Below are 19731 nucleotides of genomic sequence, written 5' to 3'. Positions count from 1 at the left end.
ATTGAAATTCATTCAAAAAATTGATCAATTTGTTTCCCAAAATAAATTGTATGTATTAAATTTAAAGGTCACTTTCACAATGGATAATATCATGACTTTTACAATTTTGATCGCTTCTTAAAAAAGGTCACAAACTGTCAACAATTAGCATGTAATTGTGAATCACTTTTCAGCTAATTACCTTTGTAAATTAAATCCACAGTATAGTTGATACAGATGATTACATTATACAGAACGAGATTAACTTGTCCGGAGTGAAGTTTATGTGATTAGTTGAAATTACCATTGATCATTAAAAAATAATCTCCTGATAATTTGATTAAAGGTCAACAACAATTTTGACTCTTTGTAATTAAAGATAAATTCACAATCCAATCAAATCATAATCTTGCAACAATTAAGAATAAAGAAAATGTAAATAATTCATCATTGAGATTAGTTGAGGTCAAGAGAAAGAAATTAAGTTAATTGATTGATCTCCAAAATGGTTAACATACAGACATCGACTTGGAGTTCACAATCACTTTTAATTTACTCGCGACGATAATGATAATCAATTAGAGATCAAGTTAACCCAAAGATATGACAATAATCAATGTCCTCTCATTAAACTGGTGTTATCTTTTCAAATGGTCATCCGATTAGATTTAGATTTGACTAATTATCAGTAACTGCGCGAGTAAATTAAAAGTGATTGCAATCTCAAAGTCGATGGCTTTATAATTCAATTGTCTATTCAATGCGAATCAAGTGATATGTTGTTTTCTAATGATTCGAAACAATTGAACATTCTAAGCTTCGAACCCAAAATATCGTCGATAATTTTTCTCTCCAAAGGTGGAGTTGGAAAAGAAAATTCAGTTTACTTGTTTTCGATAATTTTAAAACTTTCTGAGTTCGAATTGAAAAGTTTTCTTGTAGTTATTGTTTCTTTTGCTCTTTTTTGTTTCCAATTAATTTTATATCAATTTGACTTCATTAGAATTTAGTAGATCTGATATTTTTATTGAACTTCGATTGACAATAAAGCAGAGAAACAAATGTCCTTCGACTGGTCCAACCTTCAAAAATGATCAACTAGGTGATCGGAGGTTTGATTGATTATCTGAATAACATTAATCAAGGAAAAGTTTTGTTCCTGAACAGTTGAAATTAATAAATGATGAAGATGAAGCGACATTAATGGTTAACATTAAATTGTTTTGAGAGTAACTTGTGATATTAATTGTATTTTTCTAAGAGAAATTAGATTCAATTAGAATAAATCGATTTTGTTTATTTGTAAGTCATAATTTTGTCTCTTTAAATATTGTAATCAGCAAATTGATCATAAAAAAAAGGATTGCTTTGTAAATTGAATTGAATTAAAATCGATAAAGTTAATTTGTATCCACTAAAAACAAAAAAAAAATTAAATTGATGACGGGAAACATGATACTAATTGATTTGCTTTGTGTGTTGAATTTCAATTTTGAAATAAGGTGTGATGGTAATGTAACGATGAGAATGATAATAGTGATGAAGATGAGATGACAATGATAATGATGAGAAAAAGGGTTGATGGGATTTGGTGAGAGAATCAATTACAATTTGTGTGTGTGTAGATAATAATTTAGTTAATTAACATTAATGTATAGGATTAATTCCGTGTAATTGGAAATCGTCAAAAAGTTCAATCAATTCTTCAATTTTGTATTCCTCTAAAATTACAAACTCTTCCAGACTGGGACAAGCTTTTCGAGCACAATCAACGCAATGAACAACGTGTTTCTTGTCCATCTCTCGAACGAACAAAATATTAAATACTTCAACCTAATCGAGAGAGAAAAAGAAAGAAAAGAAAGAAAAGAAAAAGAAAACAATGATAAATAAGATAATTAGTGAAAAAGAATATAATTAACTAGTCAGTTAGCTAATTGAGATGTTATAATCATTATAATCACTTACTTCACAATCAACACAATAATGAGCTGCTTCGTTTTTACCACGGCCATGCCATCTTATTTCACGGCCACAAGAAGCAACAAAATCCATTATCATTTGACAACATTTCAAGGATCGTAATAAGCAGATTCTATGGAGAAATTAATTACACAGAACAAAATCATAGATTAGACTAAGACAAGAATAATTATCATCTTAAAGATCATTCTAATTATCATCAAGTGATTAGTGTTTAAGTTGTCTAACTTTCACTACTTGTTACAGATAAGAGAAAGATTGATTAGCACAATATTAATTATCTCAATTTTAAGCATAATTAACCACTTAAACTTACTTAATTTTCTTAAACAATTCCTCTTCGGAGACTTTCAAATTTTTCGCCAAATTCCAGGTAAGATGGATCATAGGAACAATGGACCTAAAGTTTTCCAGTTTATTGTATTCAAACCGTTCGACGGCAAGTTGATACTGTGATGCGGTCAATGGACCAACGTTCCAAGCGATATTATTACACCAACCAACGGCTTGGACCCAATGGATTGTACCTGCATTAACCCAAACCATATCACCGGGACGTTGAAGAAATCGATAGACGGGAATATTTTCACTGAGAAGATCTTCTAGAATAGGCCACCATGATCCATGTAAATAACTTAAGTTATTTCTAAAAAGTAAATATAATAAAAATAATTATGGAAAAGTTTCAATGAATAAGTTATTGCACTTTGTTAATTACTCAATGAGATAATTGCAAATGTTTAAGTATTTTACTTTTGACAAAGGCTATTTATGGCTCCCCAGTAGCTTTCAGGTACACCGAACCATTCACAATCTCCTGGACCAATATTAATATTAACAGAACAGAAATTATTATTCTCCTGGTGACCTGGAGTTCGACATCCTGGAACTTTCATATATAATTGAACTGTATTCATTCCCAGAATAACATGACCAACATGACTTAGCATATTACCCGCCGAAACAACTCGAGCGAACGCTGGTAACTTCATAAGTTCCTGTAATTGTGGTCGCCACTTTTTACTATCTGAAAGATCAACATTAGTACCAAATTTAATTGTCTTAAAGGGTCGATTCTTTTTCCCGCGTCTCATTTTAGAATTTGCTGAAGAATTTGAATCAGAATCTGAGTTGTTTAAAAGACTATGACTCTTATTCTGTTCATCTCTCAATGATTCTTGGAACGAGGAAGCCTGATAATGAGCATATCGAGCTATTGACATGTGAGATCGATGACTTTCACATCTCCAAACCATTTGTCGTTTCTCTGGATCCCAATTTTCATCAGCTAATTGTAAATATTGTGTTCGCACTTCTATCAAATGCTCTGGATTTGCTTCAACTAGTGTTTTTGTTGAAAAAAGGCCAAGATCTGTAATTATAATAATAATAATAATAATAATAATTGTAAGATTTGAATGAACAAATGAAAGAAAACAAATGAAAGAAAAGAAATGAAAGAAAAGAAAGAAAGAAAAGAAAGAAAAATTTTAATTTCAATACACTTGCTAGACCTCGAACAACGGCTATTGGATGAGCTAAACAAAATTCTTGTAATTGTGTCGAAAAGGCATCTTTCTTATTCTCAAGAAAAACACTGGGTGTTTGAGGTAATAACTTGTCTTTGGGCAATGGCGGGTACGGAGCTTCAATGGGCGAGGGAGGACGAGGATCATCAGATAATAAACTGGAATCAATTCGACCCGTTCTTCCATACCCTTTACATGCTTCCAATGCACGAGAAGCATTCATATCAATGGATAATCGTATCGATGGTGAATAATTTGAATAATGGTCCCATTTACTATTGTTATTATTTACTACATTATTATTATTATTATTAGTGTGATTGTTGTGATGAGAATGAGAATGATTATTATTAGAAATATTGTTGTTGTTGTTTGTTGATTTACGATTTGAGCATTCGTTTGTTAATGAATCAATGTCGGTTGAATTTCTTCGGTTTACGGCACAATTTGGATTGTTGGCAGTGAAGGTTTCACAAGATATTCCATCGATTCCTTGCTTATTACTACTGATGATGTTTCTATTGTTATTTGGTCGATTTTTGTTATTTAAACCAAATTCTGTTATCAAATCCTCAGCTATTGAAGCAGTTGAATTTCGTGAAGATAAAAGGTTCCGAATTTCATTTTCATTGAGACCAAGGGACGGTGTTAGAGATGCTGCTGGAGTTGCAGTTGTTGTTGGAGTTATAGTTGTTATTGTATTTGTTGTAATTGTTGTTGTTGTTGTTGATGTATCACTTTTAAAGGCAGTGTCTATTTTCATAGGTGAGCTTAATAAGTCACCTCTAATTGCGTTTATATTACTATTTGTACTACTATTTATATTATTTGTGCTATTAATTTCAATTTTACTGTTGAGATTTGACTTGTTTGATAATGAATCTAAATCATTACGGGTTCTTGAATTAGGGCTGGTCGTGTCTATAGTAAGTTGACTGGTGGGACAATTAGGACCACTAAGTGAAGGCTTCGTTAAAATGATATTATTACTTAAACTAGGATCACTGTTGTAATTTAAATGGTTATTATTAACAAGAGTACCAGACACAGTTGATGAATCATTAACTTTCTCTGGTGGATTTAGATGATTTTGAAGTTGATGTGGTTGTTGTTGTAGTTTCTGTTGTATCATATGTTGGGTAGATGATAGTCTGTATTGATGTTCTAACTGGGCAAGTAAAGCTTTATCCTGATTATGTAGTGAATTTTGATTCTTTTGTAAATGTGACATTAGTGAAATTTGTTGGGAGGACATGGTGACACTATTATTATTGGCAGTGGGTCCAGAATTTGGTTGGTAGCCTTCGGGCTTTATCATAGAGTAAGTTAATTCCATTCTCTGGCGTTTACTTTGATTTAAAGGGTGATGAGGATCGTAAACTGATAAAAAAAAGAGAGAAAGAGACATTATGTAAATAGTATAGTAGTTAAACCAACACAGACAGAAAAAGAGGGAAACACTCATTTAGAGTCGTAATCAAATAAAACAATGAACAAACTCTATCAGAATCTAGATGGTGAAAATGGTGACAAAGGAGTAATTAGAGATAAAAATAAAGGTTTCAAGGTTGATTTGAATAAATTGATAAACAATTACTATCAGAAAGTAGTCGGAAAGTAAATAGGCAACGTGAAAAGTATTGTTACCTGATGAAATATCTTGATTAGGTCTTTGAACTGAGTTGTGTCTTTTAGCCATTTCTTGGGATATTTGTTTGTTCCAAGCGTCCTCGATACATGGTATTTCTTGGTTGCTAGTTCACCAAAACAATAACACAAATGAGGAACAATAAAAAAGAGATGAATTTAAAAAAAATGACTAAGATTGAGATTGGAAAAAGAAGAACACAGAAAGAGTGAGAAAAAGAGGTGATTACACTTTGGGAGCAGCTAAACTCTCAATGTAAAGCTTAAAAGGAAAGAAAGGAAAGGTGAGAAAGAGAGAGAGAGAGATGGGGAGAGAGAGATTTTCTGGTTTTCGGGGGCTTACATTAGGGGAGACACAGCGGCTTGTACGGAGCCTTATTCTGTCTAATTTAGCCGACGAATTCAATCGGCTGTATATAGATAACGGGAAGGGGAATGAGGACTATTTGCAGGGGCCTAATCTCAGGCCGATAGATTTCCTCTTCTCTCTCTGCACAATGCAGGATCGAAGTATTTGTCAGTCGTCCAGTTTAGAGCCCCAAGTTTATCAAGACCAAAGAAAAGGCTTGACACCGGTGCTAATCGCTGGACTACAGCGGAGAGAAGATAAATTAGTTGAACCAGTAGATGGCGAAAATGTAGAGTGTAATCACCTCTGAAGAATCGGAAAGAACAGATTATACTTGGGATGAAATTTTCTCAAATTTTGGTTTGGGTTTTGAAGGTCGGGCAAGTCCTTTTCTCTTTCTCTCTCTTCTCTCTAACCAAAGGACAAGGAGAGGAAGTACCATGGCAGAAGGGAGAAGGAGATGGGAAAAGATAATAGGACTCCACTGGAAGAGAATAGGGAGAGAGCACATTTAAAAGAGGGTAATAGGGAGAGAAATAGAGGGAGATGGAAAATGAACACGGTTGGGACAAGCCCCTTCTCTAAACATCCCGAGAACCTCAATATTAAAAACCCAAAGGTTCAATTAAAAGGCAAAATTTATGAACCATTTTTTCCCTAGTATATTTATGGATAATATCAGCAATTTAAATATCAAGTTGATAACATTTACCATGTATTCGAATTGGGTCAAAATTATGATGATAAAAAAACATCATATTACTCGGAAGTTGAAAAATCTATTGTCCAATTGTATTTTTTGTTGAAAAATTAATCCCCATTGTGAAACCCGTAATGATAGGCAGGAGAGTGAGAGAGTGGGAGGGATGAAAGTGAAAGTGAATTCAAGTTAAACATTTGATAGGAACAGGAACAACAAGATATGCAATGGGAGGTTGAGTAAGAAGAGGGAGAGATGAGAGAGAAGCATAAGAACAAGATTAAGAGGGAGAGATGTGGTAGAGGGTGATGGGGATGTGGATGATGATGATGGTGGAAAAATGATGAATAAGAACGGAGGATGTTTGAGGAGAGAGAAAGAGAAAGAAAATTACAGATCTTGAGAATTTTTTTTTCTTCATTTGATTGGTGATCTGTCTTAATAGTACCTTTGTGAATTATTTGGAGGGGCATTGGCAAGTTGAGTTTGTAGAAATTTGATTCGCTCATTGAGAGCAGAACTCACTGATCCTGATGGATAAATACGAATAATGAACAGAATGAGATGACGATGAAGATGAAGATGAAGATGGTGATGATGATTGAATGAAGAACAAGAAATAAGAAAAAGAGAGAAAGAGAGAGAGAGAAATTAGATGTTAGAAAATGAATATAAAAAAGTAAATCATCAAATTTTTCTTTTGTTATCAATAGATGAAGATGAGGATTAAATGATGATTGTGGTGCTTTTGATAGATGATAACTTGTTATCTGATTAAAATGAGAAAAAGAAAACAATTTATAAATTGTAAGAATATTGATCAACTCATCGCCCTCTTTTGAGGTCACAAGAAACTATATAAAAGTTAAATTGTTGCGATGAGTATTGGCGATTTAACTAATTGTTAGGTAGTTGGTGATTAAAATATTAGTTAATATCAACAGTGGTGATAATTAATTATTTATGCTTATCATGAATTTGATGATACCTGTAAAAATCGTCAAAATTAATATCTTAAATTCATTGATTAATTTGGAAAAAGAAAAAAAAAATTTATGACCGAAATTATTAGAATAATTAATTATTATTAATTGTTGATGATCAAATTGAATTGATAATAATTTAAATGGTCACAGTAAACTTAATGATATTTTAAAGTTTAAAAGAAATAATTTAAAAAAAAAATTAATCTAATGGGAAAAGGTTAAGGGAACAATTTGTTTGCAAATTATGAATTCAATCAACAAATTGCTTCAATTTACTGGATCATCATCAGTTAATCATCTATCTGATTAAAGAGAGACACAAAACTGGAAATAGTCTTGAATGAATAAACGTCATAAAGTAAATCTAATTGATTTTGTAAATAAATTGATGACATTTAGATAATATCGTCATGTGTTCATTACATTCAATCAGATTTTAACAGCTGAAAATATTCACCTTAACTGATTGACTAGTAAAGAACCATCATGATTACATTGAAATGCTCATGTTTTCAATCAAAATAATGTTCAAAAATCGTTAATTACCTCGTCCTTTAGTTGCATTCATGTAACACTTAAGAGCGTCCTGAGGTTGATTAACACTCTCATAAAGTATTCCCAGATTGGTCCAAGCGGTTGTGTGACTTTTGTCGATTTGAACTGAACAAATATAAGCTTGATAAGCATCGACTGGTTGTGGAAATTTAGGTTGTAGTTGATAAAGTATTCTGATTAAATGTAGAATTGAAACAAAAAAGAACAAGAAAAGGAAAAAGAAATAGTAAGAAGGAAGTTCAATGTTAACAATTAAATTGTGAGAACATGTTGGTTATTGGTTAATGTGAAGTAAATCAATTTACAGTTAAAAGGAAAATCACTCACAATAACAATAAAAGAAATATACACAAAATCACTGATTCGCAAAAATACCAATATCAATATCACAATTTTCCAAGTATTTAAGGTAACAGTGATTCAATTGATACACTTCAATTGTATCGGTGTATAAATTTGTTGTTATTGTTTATTTTAAGAGGGAAAACACAACTAACCCTATTGAACACCATGTATCAGCGTCTATATCATTTTGTTCAACACATGCTTTGTATGATTCAAATGCTTGACCAATATATTCAGGGCCCAGGCTTGAATAACATCGACCCAAAAAGTAAGAACTTTGTCTTGAACTGAATTCCCCTTTGGATGCTGATTCCAAGTAAGAGATTGCCAATGATTGTCGAGAATGTTTATCACCAAACGAATCTACAATATGGAACATCCATCCTAATTGTTTTTGCACATCAGACTTTAATTCACCGGTAACATTTTTATCGGATAACAATTTCTCATAATGTTCTTTAGCTAATCTATATTTTCCTTGGACTTCGTATAAATGAGCTATATGAAATTTGACTGAAAATAAAAGACCAGAATTAAAGTTAGTAATTCGACTTGTCACTTGTAAAAAAAAATATGAAACAAAATCAATGGTGCTAATAGAAAGGTTATTAAAGTCTCCTCCTAGTTACTATTTCACCAACATAAACAAACAGAATCACTCCCGATAGACTCATTGGAAGATACATCTGATGATGATGATGATGATGATGATACACATATGACGAGAACATAACAACATATGAGTGAACACACATAAGACTTACTTTGAACTTTGTTAAGAGTTGATGGACGACTATCAGCCAAGGCAATTCGAAAATGCTAAATTGTTACAAGTACGAGAAGATGAGAAGAAAAAGAAAATTACCAAAAGAAACAACAAGTTTAGATGACAAACAATATCTCGTTGATAAACTATTGTTACAATTGATGGGAAAGGGAAAATCTATATACTCACTTTAAGAGATGAATCATAATCACATAAAATCTTAAAAATTACTCCTAATCGTATGTGTAATTCATTGGAGGGATAAAAAGATGGATTAATATAAAGTATTTGGCGGAATGCTTTAATGGCCCTGTAAGGATAGAAAGAGAGAGAAGGAAATTTGGTTAAACATATGATTGGAAAATGATGCGGATGAAATAAGAAAATTATGTAATTCACTGACCAACGATATGCATTAAAATGAAAATAAACTAAACCCAGTCCGTATAGAGCTTCCAGATCATGGTAATTGTCATAATTGATTTGATAATAGCGTTGATAGGCTGACATTGCTTGATGATAATTTTTCAACAACAAATGAAAATGTCCAAGCTTGGCATATACTTTAGGGTCAATATTGGTCCCACCATTGTCAGGATCATCATCATTATTGTTATTATCCTCACCACCACCACCACCACCACCATCCTTGGTTAAACTGGTTTTGATATAAGTCTCCAAGGCTGCGACACCTTTATTTAAAAGCGTTTTCAATCTAGTATTGCTTGAGACATCGATAAAACCATAATCGGTTGCGTCAATTGTGGAGAGGACAATAATTTCATCTCCAGTTAAAGCCATATCACAAGACAGTCAACAAATACACTCAAGGTGAGAGAAAGAGATACACAGACAACAGTTTAAATTAAATATTCTGTTTGATGGACTTTGGTGGACAACAGTGTTTGTTGATGGAAAATCCAATCGGACTCCGGGTTTGTAATAATCAAAAAAATAAATAAATACAGGAAAACAACGCAAGGGAACCGATTAAAAGGAAATACAAAAAAGATCCGGTAAAGTATCAGGCTTTTTAACCCGATGTTCAATGTCCACCATGAGGCACTGAAAGAGAGGAAAAAAGAAAAGAGAAAAAATTAAAAATAATTACACTTTTTTTGAAAGATAATCTTAAATTTTTCTAATTGTAAACAATCAAAATAAAATAAAATTTTTCTATACAAACAAACAAACAAATTTAGATACCGAAGCTCCAGTGAAACTTAGCCGGTTCCTTGGCGAGTCGAACTGAGGATTCGCTCGAGCCAATTGATACAATCGCAGCTCAGTTGATTTCATCTCTCACTTTCTCTCTCTCTCTCTTTTCCCCGTTCAAACTTTGACTTACACTTGTTTTCCCTTGTTCACCTTTTCCTCTCTCTCTCTCTCGTTTCACCTTTTTCACATGTTCGCGCCACAGACTTTAGCCTAATCCTGACGAGCGAACGAAAATTCATCCAGCTAGCCAATAGTAGCCAATTAAGCCAAGCCGAATGAATCACTTTCGGTATTCAACCAACACATATGATCCGGAGCTCGGGTAAAAATCCGCTTCTTTTTTCGGGCGAATCTCGATTATTCATCAATTCGGTTAATACTTTTGTTGCCAATGGTTACCTAGTGTTGAATAAACTCACCAGATGACGCTACTAAAACCTCTGTCTTCGAACTGTGTCGCAATTTCGTCTCTTTCTTTTGCTCTTTCTTTCTGAACACATGAGTTGAGTTCATTTTTGGCTCCCTCTTTTGGTTGATTGAGTTACTTTTTTGGTTTACTTTTTTTTTGATAACATTTAATTGTTTTGTTTTTATTTTATTTCTTATGACTTTTTTTTTTAAATTAATTTAATAGTTATTCAATTGTTATGTTTGGTTTAGTGTTTAATTGTCGTCTTTTACCTCGAGTGATTAATGTGTCCAGTTTGAGATTTGCAGGTCATAACAAATGGTCAAATATTAAACATACGAAAACAGCGAAAGATGTTGCCAAAGGGCAGTTGATTAATCGTCATTTGTGGGCAATTAAACATGCGATTACTTGTTCAGGAGGTGTTGTTGACCCTAAACTTAATGATAAATTAGCCGATGCTTTGGCAGATGCCAGGAAAGCGGAGGTTCCCGCTGCGACCATAGAAAGAACTCTGAAAAAAGCAACAGAAAAGAAAACCAAACCTTTCATATTTGAAATAGTTGGACCCGGTGGTAGTTTTATTCTGGTCGAAGGAGAATCTGATAATATTGGAACTTCCAGAACTGCGTTAAAAGGACTATTAAGGCCATTTAAAGGGTAAGAAGGGGACTTTCAATTGTAGTTTGTTTATCCTAATTCTTTTTCTTCTCAATCTCTTTCTGTTCTTTTTGTTTCAATAGACATTATAATTGGGCTCGTGAAGGAGCATTGCTTAAGCTTTTCACTCAAAAAGGTGTCGTTAGAATAAATAGAATTGACAAGGATGGTAATCCGATTGATTTTGACAAGGCGGAAGAGGTCGGAATCGAAGCGGGTGCTGAAGAAGTTCGGTCGATTGAAGATGATGAAGAATCAAAATCAAAGGAAACCTCGGAAACTTCATGGGATTTATTGATGTCCAAAGAAGATCTTTTCTCTGTCAAAGGTTATATTGAAAAAAATCGACCTGACGTGGTGATCGGTGACTTCCGACTTGAATATTTTCCCCATCTTTATGTTGAAATAAGTGATCAAGACATAGAAAAATTATCTGAATTAGTTGATGCAATTGATGAATTACCTGAAGTTACAAAGGTTTTTGTTAATATAAAATAGTCGATTACAATGTAATAAATTAATCAATTGAAACAATATAATTAAACTTATTATCTCATTACTATTACAATAATTTGTGTATTTCATTTGAATCAAATTAATTTGAAATAGTAATGGTTACAACATAATGTTAATGATATTTAATTGTAATCAAATTACTGATTTTTTTTCTCATGTACAATGTAATTAATTAAAGTTTTTCGCGGGAAATTTATCCAATGTAAATGCTGCAATTAAAATTGGGAGGGGAACGAGGAAAGGGCTAATGGAGGTGGTGGTCATCGTTAACGAATCGCCTAAGGGAAAGTTAAGTTATAAATTGTGTTCGATCCTCTGGTAAAAGAAACTTGAATAACGGTGATTATTTAAATCGTTACGACAATCACAGTAACGATTTCCTATGGACTTACTTTCCCGTTACTTGTGATGACCTGGTAACGGGTGAACCGTTTGAACCTTTGGGGATCGTTGTTGTGCTTTACGATTACAAAAAAAAAGTATTCACAACAATCAAACTGATTAATTATCATTTCTAAATAGATGTGATAACTTTTTCATTGGAAGAGACAAATGATGATAAATACAAATTGATTTTTCTCAAAATTAACTTATCCAATTTAATATACAAAAGACAACAATCAATTGATTGTCAGTTGATTATATCTTGATTTCCTATTCAAATAACAATTTCACGAAAATTAACTTTGTTAGGTAAATAAATGAATAAATTGTTCATATGATGATTATTTTTTGAAAAATTATAACTTCTTATTAAAAACCAAACGGATGACAATCAATTTAATTGTTCACAACACTGAATGGTTTCTTAGTACCAGGCCAAAACCCGTCATTGTCCATAGAGTCCCATGTTAAATTGAATTAGGCAAATCTTTTTTATTTCTCATCTGATTTTGATAAAAAGTGTCTCAAATTTATCATAATAACCTAAACAATCAATTTCACTAATAAAAAATTCCTACAACAATTTAACAATTAACCAAAAGTTAAGCTAAATCAAAAACTAAAACTTGATTTTCGTTATCCATGATTAACTAATTGCTAAGTTAAACTTTCATCATTCAAGTGTTAAAAACTTTCTCTATTGTTTGTATTAATCATATTCAATTGTTTGTCAACTTAAATTTTTTAATTTAACCGAAAAAATTGTCAAATTATATTATTCGAACCCGAATCAAATGTTTAATTACTCTGCTCTTGATTGTAATTCAATCGGTAACTTTGAGCACATGTAAGTATCGGATCGATTATCTTTTACTCAATCGAATTTGCTGGAAAAGAAAAAGATATTAGTCGATTGAGTCTTGGATTCGAATCTAAATGGTTTGTTTTGATTGAGAGAAAAACAAATTCATCTGAGAATTTTGTTTCTCAACATTTGATTAACTTAATATTCTTAATTTAATTGTGATTTAATTTTCTACCATTAATGTCAATTGTCATTATCTATTCCACCAATTGACCGGAACATTCACTGAGAATCTTTTCTACATACTAATGATATTTTTAATTTATTTTTCTTTCTTTTCTTTTGTTTTCTCTTCTTCTTTTGCTTGATTTGATTTTATTTTTTTCCTTTCCAACAATAATACCATTTGATTCAATTGTTTTTCTATTTTTCACATAATCTAATCTCATTTCATTGTCCATTTTCTTCCTGTGATTAACTTTCAATTGTTGGGTTGTCTCTGTTTCATTTGTTACAACTCTTATGTTTATTTCCTTTGTGTCGCGATGTCAACAACTGAAAATTCTAAATCAAAACATGGAGAACCAGATATTTGTCGTAAAACCGAAGATCTTATTGAGCTTAACACTTCCATTGGTTTATGGTTGAAACCAATTTCGAAAATAAATGTTTCTGTTGCTTTACCATGTACTAAACAAACTGGACAATGTATTGGTACTCTTGCTGTCGCCGAGAAGTTGAAAAAACGGATCAAACCTTATTCATTCAAGAATCTTAAGGTGCTCAAATCAACATTGGAACTCATCAGATTTGAAGGTAACTTGAATAAATTATATTCACTTTGTTCTAATTGAATTGATAATTTTCTTCTTTTTTTTCTCTTCTTCTCCATAAGCTGAACTGGAATCTAAGTCAATCATGGAAACGGTTGTTGCTAAACTTGATCGAACCACGTTAAAATTAAATGGTTTTACTGAACTAATTAAAGTGAAAGCAGCTAAGGTTAAATTAAAATCAAGTCGCCACGAGTGGGAAACCTTTTTTCGTGATGATTCAAGTATGGATGAAACTAAACCAGGTCTAAGAGCTGATACCATTCACTTGAAGAATCTTCCTCTCAAATGGTTCGGTGGTGATAAACCAAAGCCTCAAATTTTATTAGACGTTTTTCAAGTTTTCGGTGATATAAGACGGTATCATATTCCTTGTTTAGACTCAACTGAATCAACTGGCGATGATCAGAATAAAAAAGATTCTGATTCTGGTTTTAAGAGGTTCAATTTTCATGAGATTCTAACCTTTGATGCCTTCATCATGTACAGGGATTATATTGGCTTCGTGAAAGCAATGGACGGACTGATGGCAAAGAAACTGGTCAAAAAGTTGGATCAAATCGATAAATATTTAGAATATGAGTTTATTGTTGATTTTGACAAAACCAAACATTTAAGTGACAAGTCGATTAAAAAGAGAACGCTACTTCGACGCTATGGCCTGAAAGATGTGAAAGAATTGAAAGATTTTAAGGAACATGCCAAAAAAGAGAAACTTCGATATGAAGAAAGGTTCAGCCTATTGAAAGATCGTAAAAATCGAGCAGAGAAACTGTTCAAATTGTTATTGGTCGAGGTGGAGAAACAAGTAAAAGCCAAAAAAGAAGCCGAAGAAGCGAAAAGAGAAGCCGAAAGATTAGTAAGAAAAATTTTAGAAGATGAAGAAAAAGCGAGAGAAAAATTAGCTGAGGAGAAACGTTATGAGATGAAGAGGAAACATTCATCGTCCAGTGGACAAGGTTTGAAAAGTATCGCTGTGTCTCTGTCCAAAGAATTGACATGTCCAAAGGAATCGAACAATAATCGACACAACTTGAAAAGTATCGCTGTTCCATTATATCGAGAAGAAAGTGATCGAAACAATCAGAGATTCGACCAGGACAATAGACGATATCATCATCACCATCATCATAGTAATAACCATAATCAGAACCACAACAACTACACTTATAACAATAGATACAATAATCATCACGGAAACAATAATAGTAACAACAATTTTCCATCACAATCATCTTACCATCACCGATCTCATTCTCATTCACAGAATTCAAATCAACAATCTTCTAATCATCAACAAACAATTACCCGATCGACTCGTCTTGATGTTCCTTATCAAAGAGATTCTAGTGTTCGAAGTGTACAAAGAAAATTGAAACGAAATCGCAATCTACTTGTTCAAGTCACTTGGCGAAATGATGATAATTGATTAAAAGTATTTCTTGTTAAAATTGTGTTTCTATTTTCCGATCAAATCAAATCAAAAAGACAACACAATGATATTATTAATGTTGGAGTAATCTGATTATTTTGAATTAGGTAATATGTTTATACTTGAATCTATCGGACCGACAATTTAATGAGCTGATTGTGATTTAACTTTGAGCAGTTCATTTCCATGAAAGGGTTGATCAACTCGAACTATTTTCTGAGCGACATTAAGGTAAGCCTCATATTCAATGGTGTCCGGTGTTGTATCGTGATGATAATGTCCACCTTCACCTTTACCGATACAATGAGTGTGTTCATCTCTCAGATTGAAACCAGGATCTTTTGAGTGAAGAGTAGTTAGACCAACGATCGGCGCTGAAGCCTCGAAAAAGTGTAGCCATTCATCGGCTTTTTCAGCGGTGTCACATGGAGTCTTCGAGAAATCATTGGGCATAACGTGGATATAAATTTTCCCCTGACGAACCAAAAACAATCCACCCATGGAAATATATTTATCTGGATAAACTTCCCGAAGTATGTCACGAATGGCGACAGTTAAACTTTCACCTCGTTTATCAATTCGTTTACGAGCAACGATCTTAATCACCTTGGAGGTTTGTTTGCTGAGATGAACACATTGGCCAGACAATTGGTACAATCGGAAGCTTATACAATACATTTCTAGTCGAAATATTTATCAAAATGACCTTCTTTTTAACGATTTTTCGAAATGCAAAAGCATGTAAAAACGAAAGTTATTTTGACCGGAGCTCCAAAGCATAATGACCTTTTCCCGTTCCATCGCTAGTTTTGTGCAAATATCTCAAAAACGCAGTTCAATAGGTGAATTTTTATTTCGATTTATTGTATTAGATCATTCGAATTTCTTACATACAATGTGTTTACCGTTTGCAGTAATAATCGAACAGGCCACTTTTAAAGGTCTATTTCTGGTCGCTATGGCACAAAGAGCAGAGATTAACATAGTACAAATAATGAAATTAAATAAAATTAACGATCGATTGATGTTATTAAACTTTCTCTGGCTATAATATTGAATGAGTTTTGTGCGAATTATTCAAATACAAACGTCCACACGTTTGCACGGGACAACCTAATAGTTTGTCCACAAAATCAACTCCAAATTTCCATCGAAAAGTACAAATCCTAAAGAGTAAAGAATTAAACAAAACTTCATCAAATTGACGGTTCTGTAATTGTGAAAATTCAATCGAAAATCGGAGTCAAGGGCATAAATGGATCATGATTATAATTAAGAAAACCTGATTTTCTCTCAATCAAATTGCATTTAAAAAGAGATTTAATTATATTGTTTTAGCTGATTAATGACGTCAGACAATTAACTTAATTGTGACTTGGTTCATCTTCCAACATAAGGTACAAGTCCGTCAATCAACAAAATCATCAGTAGTTTTTGATAACTTTTTCTAAATTGTTAATATGATTGTTATTCTGTAAAATAATAATAATAAAAAGTTTATTGAAAATATTACTCGTGTTTTTTTTTCTGTACGTGTTTAATGAGAATAATTTAATCTAATTGTCCTTTCTTCAATAAATAGAAAGAAACAAAAATTAAATCTCTTTTCTTGCTGAAAATCGCACTCGACACGCGCTCAGACGTCGCTGCTACTGAAATAGGCCTTGAAGTCGACCTAGTTAAATTAGAGTTAATTTGAATTAGTAAAACAATCATCACGATAATAGTAATACACCTATTTAGTTAACAGTTCACCGAGTAGAGATTAATTAAAATGACTTGTCAGATCTTAAATTGTTTTAATGAGGATGATGATTGGTGACTATGGATAATTCAACAGGCGAGTTAACTGTCGCAGGGAAACAAATCACTGATTCATCCACTGGACTGATCGTAGTTGATTTAACAGTAGACGAATCGACAAAAAGACCATCGATAGTTGATTATTTCTCTCTCATTAGTCCCAAGTCGACTCAAGTCTATTTCCTGAATTCGATCAATCATTTTCTCTGATTTCCTCATTAATCGGCCAAGTGAATTGGAGATTTAATTAGATTCGACTAATTGGAGTTATATTGATTCTTCAATTTCATAAAATTGCGAAAAGAAATCAATTGAAATTATTTGTTTTTCTAAGTTTTTGGTCAATATAAAATTCTCTTTGATTTAATTGCGGTGATTAATTGATTGAATCAACATGATTCTACAGGATTTTAATGAACTAATCAATCAGTTGTAATAAAAGGATTAAATTACCAAATGTAATTTGATTTTTTCTCCATAAAATTGTAAGCACTTAGTTCATTTGAACTTTAATCTTTTACTTTCTAAAAGAAAACATTGATTTCCAATGACATCTATCAAAAAGCTCCAGGTTAACTAATTTTGATAATCAAATTGATAAACATTTAATTAGAGTAAACTTGAATAACCAGTCAACCAATTTAATCAACTTTCTAACTTGGAAAAAGTCTCTCTCAATCTCTCTCTCTCTCTCTCTCTCTCTCTCTCTCTCATCTTTGTTTATTTTTTTTGTTTTTTATTCAGAATGAAATTAAAAACTGGACCATAACATAATCTAGAATCATCTTTCTCTCTCATTCCTTATCATCATTATCATCTTAGATGATTGGGTGTGGTGATGACTTTGAAACCAGTGGTGATTCTGGAGTTCTGATGATACCAAATGATAATAATCATGATTGAGATGAACACTCAAGTATATACAATGTGTAGTATTTATCAAATAGCCCGAGGCTAATTTCCCACGGCTTAATGTAAAAATGGGGCCCACTGATCATCATCATCATCATCATTAAATCATCTTACATAGACCTAGATACAAATTCTTAGCACGAACACTTTTGTAAGGATTATGTTTTTCACTTTCACTTTTATCTCTCCCCTGTTCTGATTCTGGTTTATTATCTTTCTTTGTTCTGATAATTTTTCTCCTAGAACTTGATTATCCAGTATAATACCCGTCGTCATGTTGTATTATTGAGAAAAGAAAGATGAAAAAGAAAGATAAATAGCATGGTAGATAATCGGCAGCGAAAGATTCAGAATCACAGGGACCTGAGGTGGAGACTGAAGGAAGAAAGAGAAACATGGAAATTAATTTCTTCTTTCTTTCTGTGTATTTACCTGTCTTCAGGGCGAAGATGCCGATGACGATAACGATTATTACAAAATGATAAAGAGATTCATGTGAGAGAGTAAGAGAAGGTCGAGTTTATGTTCTGAGAATGAAGAAAAATGAGATGAATTAGTGGCCGAAGGTGGAAAAAAAAAAGGAGAAGGGCGTTTACTGTTCCATGGAGAAAAGACCTTCCACTGGATCAATTTTCTTTCTCTCACATTCTCCCTCAACTCAATCGGCTCACTTATCATCTCTCTCCGTTGACTCTCTCTGAGAGTTCAGAATTATATAAAAAGGTGAACCAAACAGAGTTTCAGATCATCAACAGTCGCTCAATCGTTAAACGATCCCAGCTCATTCCAGCCAATCTCAAACTTTTCAATTCTCTTTTCGTTCAACCCGAACAAACAAAACACCTCAAAACTCAAGATGATGGTAAGTTCACTATTCTCTAACGAACATTATTATTATTATTATTATGAAATTTTCCAACGATTTGATATTTGATGATAACTTTTTTCTTCTTTCTCTTCCTTGTGCTCTCCAGTCAAAAATGGTTATCCTTTTCGCCCTCTTCGCCTGTGCTTTCGCCGGTGCCGTCTACAGCCCAGCCTACACATACGCTACTGCCCCATACGCTAGTTACGCTTATGCCCCAGCCACTTATGCCCCATCAACTTACTACGGAAACTACGGAAGCTACTATGGTAACTACGCTCCATGGGGATACAACAGCTACTACGGTTCACCCGCTTACGGTTACAACTACGCTCCATACGCTTACGCCCCATACACCGCCGCTTACTACAAAAAGTAAACACCTCGTCGATCCCTCAACAATGACCACCCTCTTTGTTCCCACTCTGGCCTGATACTCTTTGGGGAATATTTTTGTGACCACAAAAAGTGATCTACATTAATTTCCCTCTCGATCTCTCAAACACACACACTCGCAACAAACACTCTGATATTTTTTTCAACAAACAATTTACTAATTTAGCTTAAATTGTACAATTTCTCGTCAGACAGTTTTTTTTTAATTCTTTCTCTAAAAACCTACAAACAATCACATACACACACATACACTTGGTAGTTCAAAGTGTTGACATTATTTTGGCAGAACTACATCTTAATTGTTACTCACTCGAAAAATTAACATCACTTTCGATTTGTAATGTCGTTCTAACAGTTTGATCATTCACAATAAAAAACAATTGTTCACACGAATCAACAAATCTCTTTGATTATTACAATTTATCTCTTTCTCTCTCTCTCATTGGGTCCTAATTGTTAATCGAAACTCTCAAAGTTCAACAATTAACTTTTCCTCTGTTATTAGTTGATAGTTTTTTTCCCTTTCACAATTTTAAATCTTCCCGTGACAATCAATTAACCACTACGGTTGATACTTAAGTGTTAATCGATGGACATCATTAGTAAATTAATTAGTTGTTAATGATTTACACAATTTACTTCATTATTTAATCCTTTCA

General features: G+C 32.8%; 5 protein-coding genes across 6 annotated transcripts; 3 read left to right on the top strand and 2 right to left on the bottom strand.

The window, feature by feature from the left end:
- Positions 1-1214: 1214 nt before the first annotated feature.
- On the bottom strand, positions 1215-10017 carry LOC128396739 (lysine-specific demethylase 6A-like). Its single transcript, XM_053357385.1, has 12 exons — positions 9243-10017; positions 9029-9149; positions 8838-8892; positions 8226-8586; positions 7720-7901; positions 6636-6717; positions 5139-5245; positions 3455-4871; positions 2716-3336; positions 2279-2608; positions 1948-2074; positions 1215-1812 (listed from the first exon to the last, which is right to left on the bottom strand). Exons 1-12 carry the CDS (start codon positions 9638-9640, stop codon positions 1627-1629), a joined length of 3987 nt encoding a protein of 1328 aa, XP_053213360.1. The 5' UTR covers positions 9641-10017; the 3' UTR covers positions 1215-1626.
- A 583-nt stretch (positions 10018-10600) lies between these two features.
- Positions 10601-11697, top strand: LOC128396641 (probable transcriptional regulatory protein THEYE_A1868). Its single transcript, XM_053357292.1, has 2 exons — positions 10601-11126; positions 11210-11697. Exons 1-2 carry the CDS (start codon positions 10705-10707, stop codon positions 11622-11624), a joined length of 837 nt encoding a protein of 278 aa, XP_053213267.1. The 5' UTR covers positions 10601-10704; the 3' UTR covers positions 11625-11697.
- A 1269-nt stretch (positions 11698-12966) lies between these two features.
- Positions 12967-15115, top strand: LOC128385895 (A-kinase anchor protein 17A-like). Of its 2 annotated transcripts, XM_053344934.1 has the most exons (3): positions 12967-13647; positions 13727-14024; positions 14154-15115. In XM_053344934.1, the coding sequence occupies exons 1-3, from the start codon at positions 13377-13379 to the stop codon at positions 15091-15093; spliced, it is 1509 nt and encodes a 502-aa protein (XP_053200909.1). In that variant the 5' UTR covers positions 12967-13376; the 3' UTR covers positions 15094-15115. The 2 variants fall into 2 exon arrangements, with proteins under 2 accessions (XP_053200909.1, XP_053200835.1); XM_053344860.1 differs by having other exon boundaries at positions 13727-15115.
- A 125-nt stretch (positions 15116-15240) lies between these two features.
- Positions 15241-15774, bottom strand: LOC128397245 (ester hydrolase C11orf54 homolog). The gene has a single exon (XM_053357956.1). It carries the CDS (start codon positions 15772-15774, stop codon positions 15241-15243), a length of 534 nt encoding a protein of 177 aa, XP_053213931.1.
- A 2739-nt stretch (positions 15775-18513) lies between these two features.
- On the top strand, positions 18514-19465 carry LOC128386049 (prismalin-14-like). The gene is made up of 2 exons (XM_053345045.1): positions 18514-18673; positions 18786-19465. Exons 1-2 carry the CDS (start codon positions 18668-18670, stop codon positions 19053-19055), a joined length of 276 nt encoding a protein of 91 aa, XP_053201020.1. The 5' UTR covers positions 18514-18667; the 3' UTR covers positions 19056-19465.
- Positions 19466-19731: the final 266 nt, after the last annotated feature.

This window comes from Panonychus citri, unplaced genomic scaffold, assembly GCF_014898815.1.
Source record: "Panonychus citri isolate SS breed McGregor unplaced genomic scaffold, ASM1489881v1 Contig00001, whole genome shotgun sequence".
NCBI lineage: Eukaryota > Metazoa > Arthropoda > Arachnida > Trombidiformes > Tetranychidae > Panonychus > Panonychus citri.
The sequence above is the reverse complement of the archived record's forward strand: the minus strand, read 5'-3'. Positions and strand labels throughout refer to the sequence as shown.